Here is a 20,643-nt window from a genome sequence, read left to right as displayed (position 1 = left end):
TACAGGTAGATGCCTGAGTACTGGTCCGGATAAAAACAAGTCCTCGACGATGCCTGAGGTGGGATACGGATAACGATTTCCCTTTTGGGATCCGGATAAGAACTCAGGCATTTTAGTAGTGCATTGCCAGGGGTTATGGCAATCAACCGGCAATAATATTTCGTTAAGTGAGTCCATGCCCAAATATGGAAGTCTTCTCCGCGCTTAGACCCTTGGCAAGCTACCACACGGTGTGATAAATCCGAGCACCTCCTTCTCGTGAAAGAAAAAAAGGGATACCCATGACGGGCCACCAAATTAACGGCGTTGCGGGAGCCAGTCATCGAACCCAATCGACCATTCAAATATTCAACGTCAACTCCCGTCATCATCAAATACCAAGCTTGAGTCTTTTTCTTTTTCCCCAACCTTCACGTACGGTGACCTGACAACTGTGCTAACACTTTTTTGTAGATAGAATTCTTCAACGTCTGATTTTACCCGATGTCCGCTACTATGGAATCCATTGCCGATCTCTGGAATGGAATGGACACGCCGGGGACCCTGGTGGTTCAGCAAGCAACACTGGCAGCTGCAACAGCAACGGTCTCGGATTATTTGCAGGTTCAAAGACAACGACGAACATAGCGATAACCATCGCGACGGTCGGTCATGGGACGCGACGCCTCGCATTTTGTGTCACAACGGAGCAACAAACAGATGGCCGGTGGAACCCGACCACTTTTTCTGCGGAAAGCTCCGACCTGCGTATAAAAGGTTGGCTACTCAGGCCTCTAGGTTTCTCCAGCCTCAGTCTCCTTTTCACCCCTTCGGTTCACCTTTTCTCAGGGCAGGTCCACCCTTTCAACCTTTCAGAAACTCTTCCTTCGAATCTTCTTACTTGACTCCGGAGTTCAGAACTACTTTTTGAATTCAAACGGTTCCTCCAATCATGTTGTCTCTAGCTAGATCCTTCACCTTCATTGCTCTCTCTCTCGCCTTGATGGTACAAGTCAACGGCCACTCCGTCGTTTCACCTGCTATGGGTGTTACGGGGGCACCCGTTCGAGAAGACGCCCAGCGTACAGGACGTAGACCCTGTGGACGGATGGATGTTGCACAGAACATCGATAGTTCGCAGACGATTACACCGAATGCTGATGGGTCGATAACTATGACTATCAATAATTTCAACCCGTGAGTTTCTTTTTTTTTGTTTGGCTCGCTTTCTAGCCACGTTAACGTTCTCTCCTGTAGTCGCCGTGACGGTTCCCGTGAGATCGAAAAGGCTAGTATAGATGCGGACGGTACAGGAGACTTTGCTACGCCTGTTACAGTAACCAAGAATGGTGAAACTGTAAGTCTTGTTGGGTCGAACTTATTTACCTCACTTCGACCTCACCAATCATTCTTCTACCTTGTTAAATAGTCCCCAAAAACCCGTACCGGAAGCGAGCAGATCACAGTTATGATGCCTCCTGGTATGAAATGCACTGGCGGTGCCGCAGGTAATCTTTGTGTCATGGTGAGTCGGGGTTATTGCGATGAAAAGTTCTCTAGAGTCTGACATCCTATTCGTTCGTTTCTTAGTCGTTCACTACAATCAGCGGTTTCGGGAACTGTGTAGTGGTTGCACAAGATCCAAACGCCGGTGCTGCTGGAACTGGGGCAACGGGCGAGGCTGGTACAGCTACTGGTGCTACTGGTGCTACTGGTGCTGGTACTGGCACAACCGGTACAGGTGGAACTGGTACCGGGGTCGGTGGAACTGTTGGCACTGGCGCAGCTACTGGTGCTACTGGTACTGGTACTGGTGCGACGGGCACGACAGGTACTGGTGCAACTGGTGCTGGTACTGGAACAACTGGCACTGGTATTGGAACAACCGGTACAGGTGAAACTGGTACCGGGGTCGGTGGAACTGTTGGCACTGGCGCAGCTAGTACCGGGGTCGGTGGTACAACTGGATCGACGGGCACTGGTGCGACAAACAATGTCCGACTCGCCGCAATCGGAGTGAGTTGACATTTCTCTCTCTCTCTCTTGCCGCTAATAATTAACTTCATCCTCTGTCAGGGCTCCCGCGCTCCCCGTGCGTTGATTCATGGATTCATTTAAGTTCAGTGAAGGAAGATATTTTGTTTGGTTGTTTTTCTCTTCTTTTTCGGACTATTTCACCTGTTCACAGCCCAGTTGGGTTGAAAAAAAGAGGCAATGGACGCTGTTTAACTCCATGTGTATATATGTAAAATAGTAGTTTCTGCAAGCAATGTAGCGAAGTATAAGTGGGAGTGGGCAATTCCCGCGACGGTCAATTATATTTGGTTCTATTTGGCTCAACTTAGAAAAGTGTCCGCTTTTTGGACGGGTTCGTGGCTCGTCCTAGAAATCAGCTAAATTCATGATAAATCATTAAATATTCGTTACTTGAAAACGTTAAGATGAATTTTTTTAAAAGGTAAAATTGACTGAGATATGCACACCATTACAACCATATCTTGATCAGTTTCGATTTCTGTCAATATTCATCTTAACAATCTTCACAAAACCAATTAAAATCATGACTGGCATACTCAGTTTGGGGGTATCGCGTTCATGAGACCCCATTAAATGATAGTTTTTTTGAGTGGCAGCAGGCAATGTCACAGTGTGACACAGTGCGTCGCGACGCGTCCTTTGTGCAAAGCACTACTATTTATCCCCTCACTGTTGAAAGCAGGGTGCAAAGGCTGTTAGCCTAGTCGCACAGTGGTATGACTTACTTTGTATAGGACTTGAGATAGTAACTTTGTTAGAGTTAAGTGGTAGGATATTCGTATAGAACAGCCTGTCTTTACAGGTCGTTACTACCTAGCTTTTATACTACTTTGTAGATATAATAATAGGTATGTCGTGCTATGTTGTGCTAAGCACGTCTGTGTGAGTTAGAACTAAAGATAGTATCTAATGAATGTGTCTGAGTAACAAGGTTCTTGTTATCTCTAGAGGTCATATAGCTATTGGTAGATATAAGTAGATGTGAGAGAATGCTCAGTCATCTACTGTGAGGTCTATAAGCTATTGGTAGATAAGTAAACTATCCATGTGAATGATAGTGTAAATATAGTGACAGACGTATGTACATGAGTAACTACTAATGTCTATGGAGTCTTGTGTCTAAGTCTTGTGACTGACACGGTCACATGTTAAACGATAAGTTCAACACTCCCCCTCACTGAATTCATGTGGTATAGAATTAGTGGAAGGATAATCCAAGTTCTTTATGGCATTTCTCGAACTTGATTTTGTCTAGATTCTTCGTGAGAAGATCTGCAGGATTTTCTGTTGTAGGAGAATAGAAGAGTGTAATCTTCTTTTCGGTGATGCATTCGCGAATGTGATGAAAGCGGATGTCCATGTGTTTGGTTCGCTTTTCTTGTACTTCGTTACTGCTTAGAAATAGTGATCCTTGATTGTCGCCGATTAATGGAATTGACTCTAATGGGAATCCTATTTCTCCAAAGAGGTTTTCAATCCATCTAATTTGTCTAGCACAGTCGGATAGTGCCATGTACTCGGCTTCTGTGGATGATAGTGCAATGGTCTTCTGCTGGTGTGAAACCCAACAGACTGGTGCGTTGGCAAACTTGATTAAATATCCAGTGTGTGATTTTCGATTACTCGGATCTGTTGCCCAATCTGAGTCAGAATAGGCCATGAATCCCATGTTCGACTTTCCATCATATGTGAGTGTATATTTGGAAGTTCCTCTAAGATATTTGAGGATATACTTTGATCGATCAAGATGATCTCAAGATGGATTTGCGCCATGCTGTGATAGTTTGATAACGGCATGTGCAATATCAGGTCGTGTTCCAAGCATGAGGTAAAGTAGTGATCCTATCACTGATTGGAACTGTGATCGAAGTTTTGGATCTGGAGTATTTGTGTTGGTAACCGGTGTGTATCCACCAGGTAACGGTAATGGGCGAAGTATACCACTCAAGAGTCAACCTAATATCAGAGCTACGGGAGTAGCACCAACACCAAATCAACCCAAAAACTAGTAAACCTCCGTGTAAAGTCTATCCATAACTCTACACACCAGGAAAGATTGCAAGGGTGGACTGCTTGGCAAAGGTTACGCACAAGATCACAGTCTCAGTATCGTATGAAGTTCTTATGAAATCAATGTGTAACTGCAAGTGTAAAAACACCACAGCTACGGGATTCTAAGGTTTGTAGGGGCTCTGTTTATTGTCCAGTGGACTAAGTGGGACTATGAATTTCGTCTACGGTAAGACTAATTCGAATGATTGGAGACTATTGCCCTTGACGGACACAAAAACTAAGTCCTCGGCGGACACGAACGCTAAGACCCTCGACGGATCACGAAACAGTAATCAAGACCTCGGCGGCCTACGGACGGATAGTTCTCTAGTTTTGACCTCGACGGTCTTGTATAGTTCAAATCAAATCTTATCGTTTCACTGCACAAAGACAGGGCAAATCTCTCTATTGGTGTCAAGAGCAGTTACTCACGGGCAACCCACTCAGGACTTTCCTACGCACGGGTAGTACTCCTTTATCTACGGATACATGAGCTGCTTTTATACTACTTCTACGCTAGCTTTGTAATCCTATCTCTACTTGTTCTATCTCTAAAAATAATGCACCATAGCTACGAATCCATGCGGAGTCTTATCGCTAGGGACTGCTACATGTGCAGAATCTTGTCTACGGAGCTTTTCCATATTCAAATCATATGTTTTGGACCAATCTGGACCGTTCTTCATTCTTGTTTCAGCATGTAGAATGGACCTACATAGGCGTACCATATGGTATTTCCTGCCTACGGACCTTATCCTGCATTTCGACGTTATCAAATCATATGGACTTTGTGTGTCCAAGTAGTTCCAGCATATGGATCCAGAGTTCCGAATTGCCATAGCACATGAACAGTGTGGACTCCGAGATCCGTTGTTCATTTCTGCCTGGTTCCTAGGTACTCTATCTGTGATCTGGGATCTGTATCATGTCTTTTTGTCTTTTCCTCAGATCGGGACTCGATCTACAGTCATATCAAATTTCTCCTAGTCTGTGTGGTCCAATGTCTGATTTCTTATCAACTAAATCCCCTGTAGAAGTAGGTACTCCTAGTATGAAGGTCTTTTAACTTTGTTAAGTTCTGCTACGAACGGTTCTGTGAAGACTACAAGTCTTCTAATAGTACAATCCCTTGATATGCCAGTGCATAGTAGAATGTAGAGAGTAGAACTCGGTGAATTACCGCTTAAATCCTCTGCTCATAGTGTTCTACAGGTTTCGAACGGTCATACAGTTTTCTGACACGATCTACGGCTCTCTCTAACTGGTCTAGCTGCGCCTACGGCACATTCTACTAGCGGCACTAGCTTTAACTAGCAATTCGGGCTCACTCTAGTTCTTAATACGATAAATATCGCTCCGTAGCACTGTTTTAAAGTGCAAAAAGAACCTTGTAGCATAGTCAACTAAGTCGCATTAACGGTGTGTTTGCTGATTTTGCATTTGTCATATCAAATCTTCGGATTACTTTTTCAAGATAGTCGCATTGATCAAGATAGATCTTTCGATTCTTGCGATCTCTCCTGATTCTCATTCGAAGAAATTCCTTTGGTTCTCCTAAATCTCTGCATTCCCAGACTTTCATAAATTCCTTCTTCTTTCTATTGAGAAGGTCTTTGTCGGATCCCATGAATAGGGCATCGTCGACATAAATGATGGCAATAACTGTTTTGCCGTTTTCTTGGAAGATGTATACGCCAGCATCTGAAGTGCATCGTGTGTAGCCCATTTTCATCATTGATTGTGTACACGTATGCCACCAAGTTCGACTGGCTTGCTTCAGGCCGTATAATGCTTTGCGTAACTTCCAAACCTTGTGTTTATCCTTGACGAATCCTTCTGGTTGTTCCATAAAGATTTCTTCCTTTAACTCGCCATATAGAAAGGCGGTTTTGACATCGAGCGCTGAGATTTCCCAGTCTTCTAGTGCTGCTAATGCCAGAAGTAGTCGTACTGTTTCAAAGCGTACAACTGGTGAAAATAGTTCGTCGTAATCTATGCCTTGGATTTGTGAAAATCCTTTTGCTACTAATCGCGCTTTGTAGCGTCCATCCGACTTCTTGTCGAATACCCATCTACATTTGATTGGTTTTTTGTGTGTAGGACGGTTTACTACTGAAAACACTTGTCTTTCATTTAGTGATTTCAGTTCTTCTCCACAAGCTTTCAGCCATTCTATCTGTTCCTCTTTTGGGCGTAAATTGAGGATTTCAGAATAAGACCAGTCTTTGACTGTATCAAAATCTGGTTTGATAGCGGATGAAAGAAATGTTTTAATGAATTGTTCTCCCCCTTCCTGAATCAGTCTAGTCAGAAGCTCTTTCTCGGAGTTTCCTTGTTCAGGAATGACAGTTTCTTTCGGTTTCACTGGTATCTTTTCAGGTATTCCTAGTGGATTAACTGTCTTTTGCCAACTTCGCATGCCTTGTTGTTGGTTTTCAAGAGGATCGCCTGTGTAGACATTTCCTTCTTGTATCCTAGGTATGCGAGTTCTGGGTTCTACTTCTCTAGGTGGTAGAGGATCTCGTACTTTCTGAGATCTTTTATGAGTTCGTGGAGGAGGTTGTGGAGGATAAATCTGTTCATGAGGTTTTTCCTGAGGTTGTTCATCCTTAGGAATTTTACATTCAGGATCCTGTGTAGGAGCCTCATCGTTAGAGTCATCATTGGGAAGGCTCCAAAATTCGTCAAAAGCGTCCTTTTGATTGGAATTTGGATGATGATCATTGTGATCATGACCGTCGTAAGGGTATTGGGTAAAAGGCGTAGAGTGGATTGGTTTGGAAGATTTGTCTATCTCGATAGATCCAGGTGCTTCTTGTTTGCATTTAGGAAACCATAATTCATCAAAAGTAGCATTGGGGCTAACAACAATAGAGTTGCTAGTGATGCGCATAAAACGATAAGCTTTTGATCCTGGCTCATAGCCAATAAAGATCATTGCTTCTGAGCGTGGTGCTAATTTGTTTTTGCGTACTTCTTTGTGATTATGAACATAAGCCCCACAACCAAACATTCTGAAGTATGAAACATCAGGTTGTTTGTTGCTATAAATTTCTACAGGCGTTTTCCATTCTCTAGAATGAATTGGAGTTCTGTTGTATACATGAAGAGCCGTTTCAATGGCAAATTGCCACCAACTCTCTGGTCCACAGGCTTGCTGCCGTAGTGCTTCAGATTTGTCTCGTAGCGTTCGATTGAAACGTTCTATTCGTCCATTTTGTTCATGTATGTGAGGAGCAGATGACTGGATAGAAATTCCATGTTGTTTGAAGAATGCTTCTGTATTTTTAGAGAAGAATTCTCCCCCTCGATCGAAGCGTAGCTTCTTGACTTTTTGATTAGATAGGTTTTCCACTAATGTCTTCCATTCTTTTAGCTTTTGGAAAACATCAGACTTGTTTCTTATAGGGAAGACCCATCCCAATGAGGAAAAGTCATCGATCATAGTCAAGCAATATTTGTTTTGCTGATATGAGTGAGTTGGAAATTCTAGTACATCTGCATGAACTAACTCTAGTTTTTGAGAGGTGCGTTTGCTAGAAGATGGATATGATCTAGCTGTCATCTTTCCTTTAGCGCAACCTCTACAGATTCCTGTAGTCGGTTCACGAATCGAAGATTCAGTGAAACCTTTGCATGAAGTTTGGCACTTGCGCAGTACATTGTAAGATGCGTGTGCAAAACGTCTATGCCAAATAGATGAATCTATGTTTGCAAGAGAAGCCATAATGATTGAAGGTGATTTCTTCTTGGAGAGTATCTTTCCGTCAACCCATTTGAGATTATCCATTCCATTACTGGGGTATCCAGTTAGGATTTCAGAATGATCTCGTTTGGATCTGAGAGAAGTTGCTTGATCGTAAGATAGAGTATAGTACCCTTCTTTTTCGATCTTACCAGTGGATAGTATTCGATATGGACTATGGCATTGGTACATGACTGGAAAAAGTTTTATGACACATTTGTGGCCGTTAGGTTTATGACATTCTATGAATACTGTTCCAAGACCAGTAATAGGCGTATTAGCTTCAGTGCCTGCACTAGTCTGAACTGCGATTGGGCTGCTTAATTCGTGATAGTCAACAAAATCATTGATATTAGGAGTCATATGATGTGTTGCTCCACTATCTAGTAGCCATTTCTCTTGCTGTACTTGCTTATCACTCATTGCAGTTGTAGAAAACGCAAATATATTATTACATACAGAAACATCGTTACAACCAATTGTAGTTATACAAGAAGTTTGATCGGTGTTATTCTGTAGTGAGTGATTAGCATTAAGCTTTGAAGTAAAAGAGAAATCTTGCCAGCATTCATAGTCACGACCATAGGTGTCTTCACCATTGTATTCGTAGTCGTTGTAGTTGTGATAGTCATTGGGTGTCTCGGACTCTTCCATTTGTCGATCTTTGTAGGAAATGCCATCAGAGAAGCGGTGTCTTCTGATGTATCCTTGCGAAGTTTCTCCATGTCTCGTACAATCCTTCCAGCTATGTCCAATCTGCTTGCATTTGAAGCATATTCTTTGTGGACAATATTTGAAGACGTGCTCTGTGTTTCCACACTTGTAACATTTCTTCTGTAGTGGTGAATTGTTGCTGAGCTGTGGTCTGGGGGGTCGTCCGCCAGTACTCATTCTCGCAGCTTTGGAAATTCGCCTTTTGTTTTCTTCTGCCATTCTCTTTAGGTAGTCTACCCTGCTCTCCTTTTTCCATGGACTTTTACCAGTATCAACTGGTGGCCAGTTGAAATCTTCAACCATTGGATGAAGTTTTCGACATTTGTAACTAGGGTGAGTAGGGTTTCGACAGTGAGTACACCTTTGAGGTGGATTGAGAGGACAGTTAGCACGAGTGTGCTTAATTGATTCGCAGATATAGCAAAACTTTTCATCTTTGCCTATCTTAAGCTGTCGCCTCTGATATTTAATCTTCTTCAGAGCTGACCGATGTCTGTCGTTCTCCAATTGATTCATGCGTCTGACATGTTCGTTAAAGTCAGATTCATTGAATCCGGTATTGCATTCCTCGTATGCCTCCCTTTTCCTTTTCAAACTGTTGCGTTTGAGCCATTTCTGTCTGGCAACATATCTCCTATTGAATCGTCGCTTGATATGGAACCAATTGTGACTTGTCTAAGGGGTGAGATGTGGATCATCAAGATCAACTTCATCTGTGATGCAGTTCACTGGTAAAGCTTTTGCCAGTGTCATGGATCTTCGAATCGACGCTACTTCTTGAGCAGGTGAGAAGAGTTCCATGGAATTGCTTCCTTGGCCTATTGTCATGGATGTCACAAACTCTCCAGCAGATCTTCTGCGATGATATTCTTTGAGAATTTCTTCTTCTTCCAGACTGAACATATTATTTCTAAACCTTTGGACTTTCTCGACCATTGGTTCAACGTAAAAACCATTCTTTATGAAAAGAGAGGTCCAAGATAGATCAAGATCCGTCCTTATCACATCATGTTCAGATATGACGGCGGGAAGATACTCTTCCTGGGTTATGACCGGATCAGGTAAGTCTGGAGGTGGACTGTTGATTGAGAAATCATCAAAGTTGATTTGATTTGGGTTTGTGTCCGTAAGATCCGGCATCGAATCAATCGTTTCATTTTCTGGTAGAGACATTTCTGGCTCATCATCAGATACATAGATGACTTGACATTCTAGATCTGGTGTTTCGTCCATGTGAGTGTCTTCTGTGTCAGAAGTTTCTTCCATATGGACATAAACAGGAGTTGGAGAGTTTGTCATTAGGAAGCAAATGGTTGGATTTGCATGAACATTGGAAAGTTCTTCTTGGAGGCGAGAACTGATTTGAATCGGAAGAGGTTCAGGAGATGGTTGGACTAATCCTCCTGTTTCAGGAGTATTATTTGGGGTGTCAGGATCAAAGGAGACTCGGTATGGATCATCCTTCTCGTAGTAGGTGTCCGAGTCGTATTCATCTGCCCAATTATCCCAGTAAACAGAATTTCTGGCTCGTCGTATTCTTTCTGCTTCTTCTTCTAGATTGCGACCAGGCCACATTCGGTTTGGCGTATGTACTTCAAACAGTCCTTCCTGATCTTCAGAAGGAGTCTTTGTGAGGCCAAAGTACCGTTGGACACATCTGACTTGAGTAAGCCAGTTGTGATCAATGTTAAAGTCATCGACTTTATTCTTCAGTGGGTTTTGAAGATACCAATCAAGAGCATTATACTCCAAGTTTTCTTCCACAATCTTTTTCCAGCATTGTGGGAGACGAACTTGAATTGGAGCATTTTCTCTCCATATCGAATTGTTTTTGAAGAGTTGCACAGAATCAGGATAGATTCTTCTAGCAATCTCATTCATTGATACGATTTCCAGATAAATGTCCCTGATTAGTCGTCTGATATCATTGGCACTTTGCCATGGATAAAGATGTGTTGCAGTATGAACCATTAGTGGTGGTTCAATTCGAATGTTCTCGATTTTTGTGTCCTGATCCATCAGATTTTCAAAGATGAATTGACATGGTGTCATGTTATCTATCCTGTAGATATTGACATTGTACTCTCGTCGATGAGTATCTGCAGCTTCTGAACTAAGCGATAGAATTATTTTGTAAATTCCAGAGGCGTTCAGTTCCTCGAGTTCTTGAAGTAGATTATTCTTTTTTACTTCTTCATCAGTGAGGAGAATGTTTCGTAGAATACTGTTTCTAAGATTCTCCCGAAGTTTGTAGAGCATGTTATTGATTAACATTTCTGTTCGTGATGGTTCTCCAAAGGAATTTTGCTGCGTAGCTTCAAGTTGTGTATAGCGAAGAGCAGTAGGATTTATTACAGGAGATGGTGGGACAGTATGCGGCAATCTGGTATCCAATTCAACCTGGTATTCAGATTGTGGATTTACATCAGATGCAGTGGAACTAATGGTACACCGGGCAAGTGGTGGTTGGAAGAAATCTGGATTATCACCAAATATTTCCATTAAGTCTTTGAAATCTGGGTCGGAAACTGGTTCATGATCAGGAAGTGGTCGTCCAAGATTGTGACTTGTAGACGTTCCTATCATTTGTAGGTCTCGGGTAGCAGTGCTAGGAATATTTGAAGTAGATGCAATTTGTCTTTCTTCTCCATCCCATGTGTAGCCTACACGATTCATGTGTATTTCGACAAATCAGAGTTCATCAGCTAGTTGTGAACAATTGATTTTAACAGGGGCAGAATGATTTCCGGAAGAGTTTTTATTTTTCTTTCCTCCCCCTTTCTGCTTCTTGTTATTATTAAATTGTTTCTTAAAACCCTGACCAGGATTCTGTTGTGGCTGCTTCCCCTTTCCTTTTCCTTTCCAGTTCTTTTTCTGGTTGCTCTGCTGAGCACCAGGATTATACTGCTGAATCGGGTTGAAGTTCCGATTCTTTTGACCATTATTCCATTGTGGTCTGAAGTTTGGATTGAAATGTTTCAGTCCAGTGACTCTCGCAGTATTCGATTGTACCATGGACATTGATTGTTTTTGCATCCACTCGGTGGATACCATTTCAATAATCTTTTGAGTGGTAAACTCCCACTCAGTAAGATTGTTGATGATAGATATGACGTTCCCGAAGGAAGGAGGTAGCTTGCTGACAATTTGGAAAGCTATGAGCTTATCCTCAAGCGGGTATCCTTTCTCCTGAAGTCTAGCTGCATGGGAAGTGATCTGGGTAATGGCAGGTATTGGATTTACACCATCCTGAATGAATATATTGTTATATTTAATATATTCTTCATTTGCACTGGCAACCTTATTGGATTGGAATGCCAGCTTCAGAGTGTCGAAGAATTGCATAGCGGTTTTGTCTTTGCCGTATGAAATTCTAATGGCTTTAGAAGTGCGAAGATGTAGGTAACCAAGAGCCTGCTCATTTTTCTCAGACCAAGTATTGTATGTGGAGACAGAGGTGTGATAGTTTGCATGATCGGTAGCAGCAATAGTAGGTGCCACAGTAGTCAATGCAGTTACACATTTCTGTACTCTACAGTAGTTTGTGAATGTATCAGAAAACTCTTCCCATTTGCGTGCATTTCCATCGAAGATCGGGATGACGGAGATTCCGGCAGTAGAAGGAGTTTCGGCGTTATTAACCATTTGGGTATAGAGAGGAAATTCCTTAAGATTGGCGATAAGAAAATCTGAATCATCATTTTTGACAGCAAATCCTGTATTAGAGCCAGGAACAACTGGTACATTAAACCCAGTGGGGGTTTTAACATAGACAGATTGTTGGTTGTTGGAGGTGGAAGACACTAGAAGAAATAAGATTGTAAGCAAAAGTTATTGCATTAAACAATCTGTCTTTCTCTAGATTATGAGTCCGTTTGGCCACAAACGGTCGTTATCAATTAAGATAACTAATTCCATGTGTCATGTGTCACTTCAGTGATCCGGTCTCAATCCCGGACTCACTATGTATAGTAAAAAATCTATATGCCAATAGAAAGCTTTTTGTTTTAAAGTTTGTTGATTGATCTGCATCAGTTACACAAGCTTTCTCACATGAAACCCGCAGGTTCATGCTTAGGCATTGACCAACGAGCGATCCCAAAGCAACAAACTTATAAACTGCTAAGCGTTTATATGACTGATAGCATATAGTGGAGGTTTTACTTATTTAAGTACGAAAGTGACCGTGACTATTTTACAAGCTATCTAACTTGGGGTCCGAACGGTTGTCCCAAGTGAATCATCCATGTAAATGGATGAAACCTTCTCAGTCTGCGTTACACAGACGTGCTTAGCACAACATAGCACGACATACCTATTATTATATCTACAAAGTAGTATAAAAGCTAGGTAGTAACGACCTGTAAAGACAGGCTGTTCTATACGAATATCCTACCACTTAACTCTAACAAAGTTACTATCTCAAGTCCTATACAAAGTAAGTCATACCACTGTGCGACTAGGCTAACAGCCTTTGCACCCTGCTTTCAACAGGTTATGGGCCCCGGACGCCACAGACTTCCTAGTCAGTGTCAATGGCGGACAGACCTATGTCCCGCAAAGGGTCATAGGTCTGTCCGCCATTGACACTGACTAGGAAGTCTGTGGCGTCCGGGGCCCATAACCTGTTGAAAGCAGGGTGCAAAGGCTGTTAGCCTAGTCGCACAGTGGTATGACTTACTTTGTATAGGACTTGAGATAGTAACTTTGTTAGAGTTAAGTGGTAGGATATTCGTATAGAACAGCCTGTCTTTACAGGTCGTTACTACCTAGCTTTTATACTACTTTGTAGATATAATAATAGGTATGTCGTGCTATGTTGTGCTAAGCACGTCTGTGTGAGTTAGAACTAAAGATAGTATCTAATGAATGTGTCTGAGTAACAAGGTTCTTGTTATCTCTAGAGGTCATATAGCTATTGGTAGATATAAGTAGATGTGAGAGAATGCTCAGTCATCTACTGTGAGGTCTATAAGCTATTGGTAGATAAGTAAACTATCCATGTGAATGATAGTGTAAATATAGTGACAGACGTATGTACATGAGTAACTACTAATGTCTATGGAGTCTTGTGTCTAAGTCTTGTGACTGACACGGTCACATGTTAAACGATAAGTTCAACACTCACAAGTCCCTTCAGCTATATATAAACATTCATATAGTCTTCATATGTGAGAAAATCGTATTCACGGCCGGTTCAGCAGTACAAGGCATTGCACTAGCGCTGGAACGAGCTTGGAATGAGCGACGGACATGTTTTGAGTGGCTGTGTGTATTAGTAAGTCAGACGCGAGGCTAGTGGGAATTGCCCACTCCCAGTATAAGTGAACTCCCGTCACGAAGCCTGAGCCCCTCCGCCGTCCCACGTCGACTCTGCATTGTGAGTCCAACCTCTCAAAAGGTGTCCTCTCCTTTGACATATTTACGCGTTCCCTTGATTGATTATGGATGACCGATGGACCTCAACGCCGTAAGGGATACTTATATTTTCCATCCATTCGACGTTTTTCCCGACTAACAAACTCTGAAGATCATGGAGCAGAAAGGGCTGCAAGCTACAGTATCTATAACTTGATGAAAGTGTTCAGAACACTTTCATCTTTCGGCATGCATAGAGCTGGTAAAATCTCCCAATTCCTCCATCAACCACGACCGACCGATACGGAGAGTAGTGTCGATTGCACAATAAGGCATCATGGGCCACCTTCTGTTTATCTCCTCCTAGAATTAAGACCACGTTGCCTCAGGTTACAGGGGTTCGCGCGAAGTAAAAGCACGACAAGAAAACGTAACGTGGTTGTGAGAACAGATACTTGTATAACTGCTCTGGTTGAGAGTGTGGAAGGCTTGGAGAACACATTCCGGTTACCGTTTATCAGATTGAAGTTTGATTGAAGTGGCCATGGCGTCGTTCCGTGTTTCGTTATAGCTGTTATTTCTAGGGATAAACTGCTTGTGAACCAATATTATCTGCAGCAGCTGGCTCAGATTATGGCAGTGACGTTGACTTGTAGCGCTCGTGGGAGTAAGCCCGAAGTCGTACGCGGTGTCTACGCCGTCTTTTCTTTAAAGTTCACACGGACTCATAAGGTTTACCGAGTACCGATAAATTTAAAGATGTCTATAAAATCCATAGGCCGGAGTCAAGGGAGTTCTCGTCGATCTTTCTCCTTCTTTCACCCCTACCTCCATCATGTCTGACGATTTCAAGCGCGTTATCCTCGTTACTGGTGCCAACACCGGGATCGGGTATGAAGCCACAAAAGGTTTAGCAGAAAAGGGCCACACTGTCTATCTCGCTGCGAGGAAGGAGGCTGCTGGAAAGGAAGCTCAGTGTGTCTCTCCATTCTGATTCATCGATAAGGTCTCTTACATGTTCGTTCCAGGGGAAAACTCAAAAAAGAACACAACTTGGACGTCAAATTTGTCCTGCTCGATGTAGGAGATCTCAAGACCATCGAGGCTGCGAGGGATGTCATCGAAAAAGCCGAGGGAAGACTTGATGTTTTGGTCAATAACGCAGGTGCGTAACTCCTTCCAATGAACCCCCCGATCTCAAGATTTTTTGCAGGAATTAGCGCCATGGGAGAACCCCAAACCGCCTCTGAAATGGACATATCCGTCATCCGCTCCGTCTTTGAAACCAACGTCTTCGGTCTCATCCAAACCACCACCGCTTTCATCCCTCTGTTGCGCAAAGCCAAACCAGGATACGGAACGATCGTACAAACGTCCATGAATTGGGCTTCTTGTACTAATCAGTCAGGTCCGAACGGTGATACGACGTTTGCGGCTTATTGTACGTCCAAAACGGCGGTGAACATGTATTCGATCGCGTTGGCGAGGGATCTTAAGAAGGATAGGATTAGAGTGAACTGCGTTTGTCCTGGGTTCGTGACGACGAAGTTGAATCATCATGCACCTGGTGGAAAGACACCTGCACAAGGTGCGAAGGCGTTGATTGATTGGAGTCTTTTGGGACCGGAAGATGATGAGAAGACTGGTGTGTTTTTCTTACGTTTTCTATTGCAGACAGGACGAGTTTGACAAAATCGGGGTGCAGGTGGATTCTACAATGAAGAGGGCTCGCTCCCCTGGTAACAGTTGGTTCTGAAGACCATACGGCGAAATCGGTCTGAGTGCTGGCACCAGTACGATGGGAGTCGAACATCAAACGATCAAGGAACAGTCTCAGAACAAACGGATACGGACTGTGTATACTTACCGTATCCTTCTATAAAATCTCAACTATAGATGCTTGTCTGACATGACCTATCTCTTGATTTACGAAGACATTCATCATAAAAAGGGGCCAATTTGAGTAACAGGCCTACGGCCAAAAGTGGCGCAATGCACAGTGGCCACCATTGGAGGTGAAGATTTGATCTACGGTCCTCGTTTTGATACTGTAGACGTACGTAGCTATTTAGCACCAATCCACAATGCTGTTACTCTGTCACCACACGTTCCTTACAGACACTCGCTATTGGATAGCTACTGGTCTCTTTCAACACTGAGATCATGATGGTCCTTGTGAAAGGGACGTGGATTGCGAAGCGAAGGAAGCACCTGCGATGACTACGAGGAGATGGATGGCAGATGACTAGGAAAAACAAGGTCGACAACGAGGAAGCTAGGAGGGATGGGGGTGTGATTTCGCTGACCAGTGAAAGAGAATGAATATCTTCAGTACACAGAGCGTAGAGACCTCGTCTAACTAGAGAAGGTCATCACAAATCTTAGGGAAAAGGAGCCAAACATCGGCCAAGCACCGCGGGCGAGGACAAGGGCAGGGGGTCGCAGTACCCATCGCGTGGACCCGTTTTTTAGTCTCAAATGGAAAATTAAGAAAACATACAGTATAGTGGCCGTCGTAGGAGGGTTTGAATCTCGTGGCGGCTGGTGATATGCGCACTACAAATAAGCGAATATTGTAGAGTTTAAGCAATTGAAATAGAGACCGTTCATCTCAATGAGAGCATATTTATTGTGGGTCAGCCTCGTCGGTAAATCTATTGAGCTCGGTCAGTCGTGAGGTATGATTCGACGATATAACTGATGATTCGCCTCACATAGTAACACACGCCAGTGGATCCAGCAAAGTTTTGGCACTCTTAGAAACTGGTTGCTCGTCTCTGGAGTTCGCGAACAAAAATACTACTGTATACTCAGTGGGATACTGTGTGCTAGCTGTGGGGCTGAGATTAGGCGATGACGCTGAGGACTGGGCTGAAGCGCCGAAGCCCAATTGATTTGTATTGAAAACTTTGCCGATGATGGGAGGCGCCGAGGATCTAGAATAATTGTAGGGCCAAACAGAAACAACGTGACTTCCCCTCCCATTTTCCACATCCCCCTCTTCGACGGACACCTCTTCCTCTACCCCCATCCTCTCCAATTTCTCGTTCTCAACATCTCTCAGCGCGAGAATGTTATTCTGGGGAGATCTAGAGCCGTGGATGGACGAAGAATATGTTAAGCAAGTTTGCGCTCTCATGGGCTGGGAGCCCCAATCTATCAAGGTTCCTCCTCCGAACGGTCCAAATGCCAACAACCCAGGCTATTGTTTTCTCACTTTTCCTTCGCAAGCACACGCTACATCCGTAATCGCTCAGCTCAATTCTTCGGCAACCCCTCCCATCATGCCAAACTCGGCGAAACCCTTCCAGATTAGCTGGGCTTCAGCAGTCCAGTTACCACATACAGCGCCATCACCGTTCTCGCCTAACGGCGTTCAGTCTCAGTCTAATATCCAGCAGCAATATCCCACTGAGTACAGTATTTTTGTTGGCGATCTAGCTCCAGAGACCAGTAACTCAGATCTTGTGGCGGTCTTTCGCAATCCCGTTCTCGGTCTGCGTAATGACCGTGAGCCCAAATTCATTCGCCCTTTCCTCAGTTGTAAGAGCGCCAAAATTATGCTGGATCCAGTCACAGGCGTGTCTAGAGGTTATGGCTTCGTGAGGCGAGTCATCAGTCACGTCGTCGAATCATACTTACCTCACAACTGACCGTCCTAAATAGGTTCACTGACGAGGCTGATCAACAACGTGCTCTCATAGAGATGCACGGTCTCTATTGCTTATCTAGGCCCAGTAGGTGTCATGCACTCTATGAGTAAACTCCACGTATACTCACTTATTTGTAGTGCGCATATCACCAGCCACGGCGAAATTCAAGCCTCCCAATACGGCCGCTATCCCCACACAAACCTTCCCCTCGCCTTTCCAGGTCACCCCACAGTCTTCTGCTACTAACCAACCGGTTACCCTCGCGCGACCTCTTTCGGGCAGTCTTCCCTGTCATAACAATGCTGCCAGTATCGACAATGGTGCCAATCAGCCTAGGAGTGTGTCCTCACCTATTGCTACTCCCAACCACCCCACTGTTGCATCCAATATCGCTACATCCTCAACGGCCAGCTCGCTAGACCACCATTCGAATGGCTCGAACAGCCCTGCATCAGGCGCACGTTCGTCCGCATCGAATGGCAGTCTGGCGTCAACTGCCACCGTTTTCAGTAATTCAGGATCGGACGCAGATGTCAAACATCTTTCTCAACAGATCGTCCCCCAACAGTACAACGGTACCATCTCTTCTGAAGAAAGTTCTACGCCACAATTACCAGTATTCTCTATTCCGACTCACGGTCAAGTTCCCCCATCTTCCGAATTATCCAGTACCGCGAGGTACATGCTCTCAGAGGAATCTTGGAAGCATCACGCTCAAGCTCGTGCTATTCTTGGTAATCTGATTGGACCGAATGGAGAGCAGTTGACGAGCACCGACCCTTACAATACTACGGTCTTTGTTGGAGGATTGTCGCCCTTGATCAACGAAGACACGTTACGAACTTTCTTCACTCCTTTCGGAGATATTCACTATGTGCGCTTTGACGATCTCATCGACTCCTTTTTTTGTGCTGACGATATACTTAGGTCAAAGTTCCAGTTGGGAAGAATTGTGGGTTCGTGCAGTTTGTGAGGAAGGCTGATGCAGAAAAGGCGATCGAAAAGATGCAAGGGTTCCCAATTGGCGGAAGTAGGATACGCTTGAGCTGGGGTAGGAGTCAATGTAAGTTGCGACACAACGCCTTGCTGTATGCTCCCACCTTACCCCTTTCATGTCTAATAGATAAGGCTGCTCAAGCTGCCGCACAAGCTGCACAGACTGCCGCCTTGCAGCTGCAAGGAACGTACGGGCTTCCGTCGAATCCAACACCTGCCACTGGTTCTGGTGCCAATATGGTCCCTCCTTCTCTCGCTCATCTCCACCCACTACTTCAATCGCAATCTTCTTCAGTCGCACCCAGCCAAACCTCGCTCCAGCATCGGCAGTCGATAGATTCAGGACCCCTCGCCGGCGTTGACGTTAGTAATTTGACTCAGGAGCAAGCGATACAACTTTTGCAGAAGTTGACTAACGGAGGTTATATGGACATTCCGGTCTCTGCAGACGAAAGGCAACATGGCAGGCAAATGGGTTCACGCGGTTTCGGCAACGGCACCGATCATCTCCAACAAACGCAATTCTCTTCGAATGCGAAACATACGACACAGCAGCATCACGTCGACCAAGATGGCGTGGCTTCCGTTTACCATCACCTTCCCTCTCCACCCGGAGCAGGGTTATACGCCGAGGAAAAGCTACGTGCTGCTCATTTAGCATCAAGGGAGGACGTTATCGGAAGTAATAGCCAGGCTCGATACAACTCAAATAATACACACAATCAGCATCAGCTTGGGAGTATGTTTGATCATTCGTTGTTTGGGTTTAACCCAACCGCAGCTTCTGGTGGTTCAGCTCCAGGTGATAGGAGATCTAGTGTTATGGGAGGGTCGTCTTTCTCCCCATTCTCACCCGATCCGAACGGTGTCTCAACTCCTCCCAATGGTGATGGCCTCCCTACTTCGCTTCAGAGGAGGGAGTCCCTTGTGTCAGCCTCACTCGGCGGGATGACCAGTGGTCAAACCAGTTTGAGCAGCTCGACACCGTCTGGGAACTCCCTTCCTGCCAAGTTCTCCCCAACTACGGCACGACCTACGGTAAGGTACGGTGGCCTGAACGGGTCGTCCCAGGGAACGATACCCTCGCCGCTCCCCACGAATAATCGTGGCAGCAATGGAAGGAACAATGACAATGGTGTAGGACAGCATTACCAGCAACAGCAACACCATCACCCAAACGACTCTTTCGACGTGATGCATGATGTTAATGGTACTTTAGCGAGTTTGGACCTTGATTCTTCGCCTCGACCTCCCACTGTTGGTTCGCCTACCAATATCTCGTTCAATCCCTCGCGAACTATCCCACAGTTCGGCGTTAGTGCCTGGAGCATGAATATCGCTTCTCAGGCCAGGAAAGGGTTGGCAAGTCCCGCCGGTGGATCGGAAAGCGGTAGTACCGATTCCAAATACCTGTCTTCTAAAGGCGACAGGGAAGGGCTGAGGGCTGTCTCACCTATGTGAGCGCTCCTTCGCCTTGCGAAACATATGCTATGGAACCTTTCTCTTGTTTTCTCTCTAATTAGGCTCTGCATATTATTTTATTCTGTCATCCTCATGTTCCCACCACGCTCACTGTTCCGAGCTTCATGTCTCCGTGTTATTGCGCTTCCCATCTCTCTTCCCCTCACGCGTCAGACTGTTTTACGTTTTCCATTTTTCAAATGATCTACGCCTCTCTTTTCATTGACTTCCCGCTTAATATCGCCGTTGTTGCAACATCGCAAATCCACAAACACCATATCTTCAACAATATGCCTGTTATCACTCTCGATCTGTCTTAGCTACCTTGACTCTTGTTTTGTTGTCCCGTTACCGTCTGGCTTCCCTCGCTTCACTCTTCGAGCTTTTTCTTTCTTTGGTTGATGTTCGGCGTTCATACAGTTCTCTAAACCAATGTAATATTGTCTTGTTACAGTGTTCTTCGTTCGTGCATACTATCTAGATCCAAATACATATATACTTCAGCTCTTCATGCTAGTAGCTACGGTCATACCAGACATATGCGACATTCGACCTTGAAAGTAATATAGTAATAAGTGGATCTTTGACCCCCTCTAATTACGGTGACCAAGATGACCAGCCCTAAAGTCGATCTCGCGGTCATGATCA

At 44.4% G+C, this 20,643-nt stretch overlaps 4 protein-coding genes across 4 annotated transcripts; all 4 read left to right on the top strand.

Annotated features, from left to right (window-relative positions):
• Window positions 1-234: 234 nt before the first annotated feature.
• Window positions 235-2,319, top strand: E1B28_006643 (uncharacterized protein). Its single transcript, XM_043151334.1, has 6 exons — window positions 235-381; window positions 454-1,176; window positions 1,237-1,336; window positions 1,409-1,504; window positions 1,570-1,995; window positions 2,056-2,319. The coding sequence occupies exons 2-6, from the start codon at window positions 932-934 to the stop codon at window positions 2,095-2,097; spliced, it is 909 nt and encodes a 302-aa protein (XP_043012429.1). The 5' UTR covers window positions 235-381; window positions 454-931; the 3' UTR covers window positions 2,098-2,319.
• An 11,530-nt stretch (window positions 2,320-13,849) lies between these two features.
• E1B28_006642 (uncharacterized protein) lies at window positions 13,850-14,525 on the top strand. Its single transcript, XM_043151333.1, has 2 exons — window positions 13,850-13,997; window positions 14,058-14,525. The coding sequence occupies exons 1-2, from the start codon at window positions 13,976-13,978 to the stop codon at window positions 14,420-14,422; spliced, it is 387 nt and encodes a 128-aa protein (XP_043012428.1). The 5' UTR covers window positions 13,850-13,975; the 3' UTR covers window positions 14,423-14,525.
• A 74-nt stretch (window positions 14,526-14,599) lies between these two features.
• E1B28_006641 (uncharacterized protein) lies at window positions 14,600-15,821 on the top strand. The gene is made up of 4 exons (XM_043151332.1): window positions 14,600-14,860; window positions 14,914-15,050; window positions 15,099-15,530; window positions 15,591-15,821. The coding sequence occupies exons 1-4, from the start codon at window positions 14,721-14,723 to the stop codon at window positions 15,626-15,628; spliced, it is 747 nt and encodes a 248-aa protein (XP_043012427.1). The 5' UTR covers window positions 14,600-14,720; the 3' UTR covers window positions 15,629-15,821.
• Window positions 15,822-16,855: 1,034 nt separating this feature from the next.
• E1B28_006640 (uncharacterized protein) lies at window positions 16,856-20,583 on the top strand. Its single transcript, XM_043151331.1, has 5 exons — window positions 16,856-17,492; window positions 17,552-17,622; window positions 17,676-18,412; window positions 18,466-18,601; window positions 18,662-20,583. The coding sequence occupies exons 1-5, from the start codon at window positions 16,957-16,959 to the stop codon at window positions 19,993-19,995; spliced, it is 2,814 nt and encodes a 937-aa protein (XP_043012426.1). The 5' UTR covers window positions 16,856-16,956; the 3' UTR covers window positions 19,996-20,583.
• Window positions 20,584-20,643: the final 60 nt, after the last annotated feature.

The sequence above is a fragment of the Marasmius oreades genome, chromosome 3 (genome assembly GCF_018924745.1).
Source record: "Marasmius oreades isolate 03SP1 chromosome 3, whole genome shotgun sequence".
Taxonomy (NCBI): domain Eukaryota; kingdom Fungi; phylum Basidiomycota; class Agaricomycetes; order Agaricales; family Marasmiaceae; genus Marasmius; species Marasmius oreades.
This window is presented reverse-complemented; position numbering and strand designations above follow the sequence as displayed.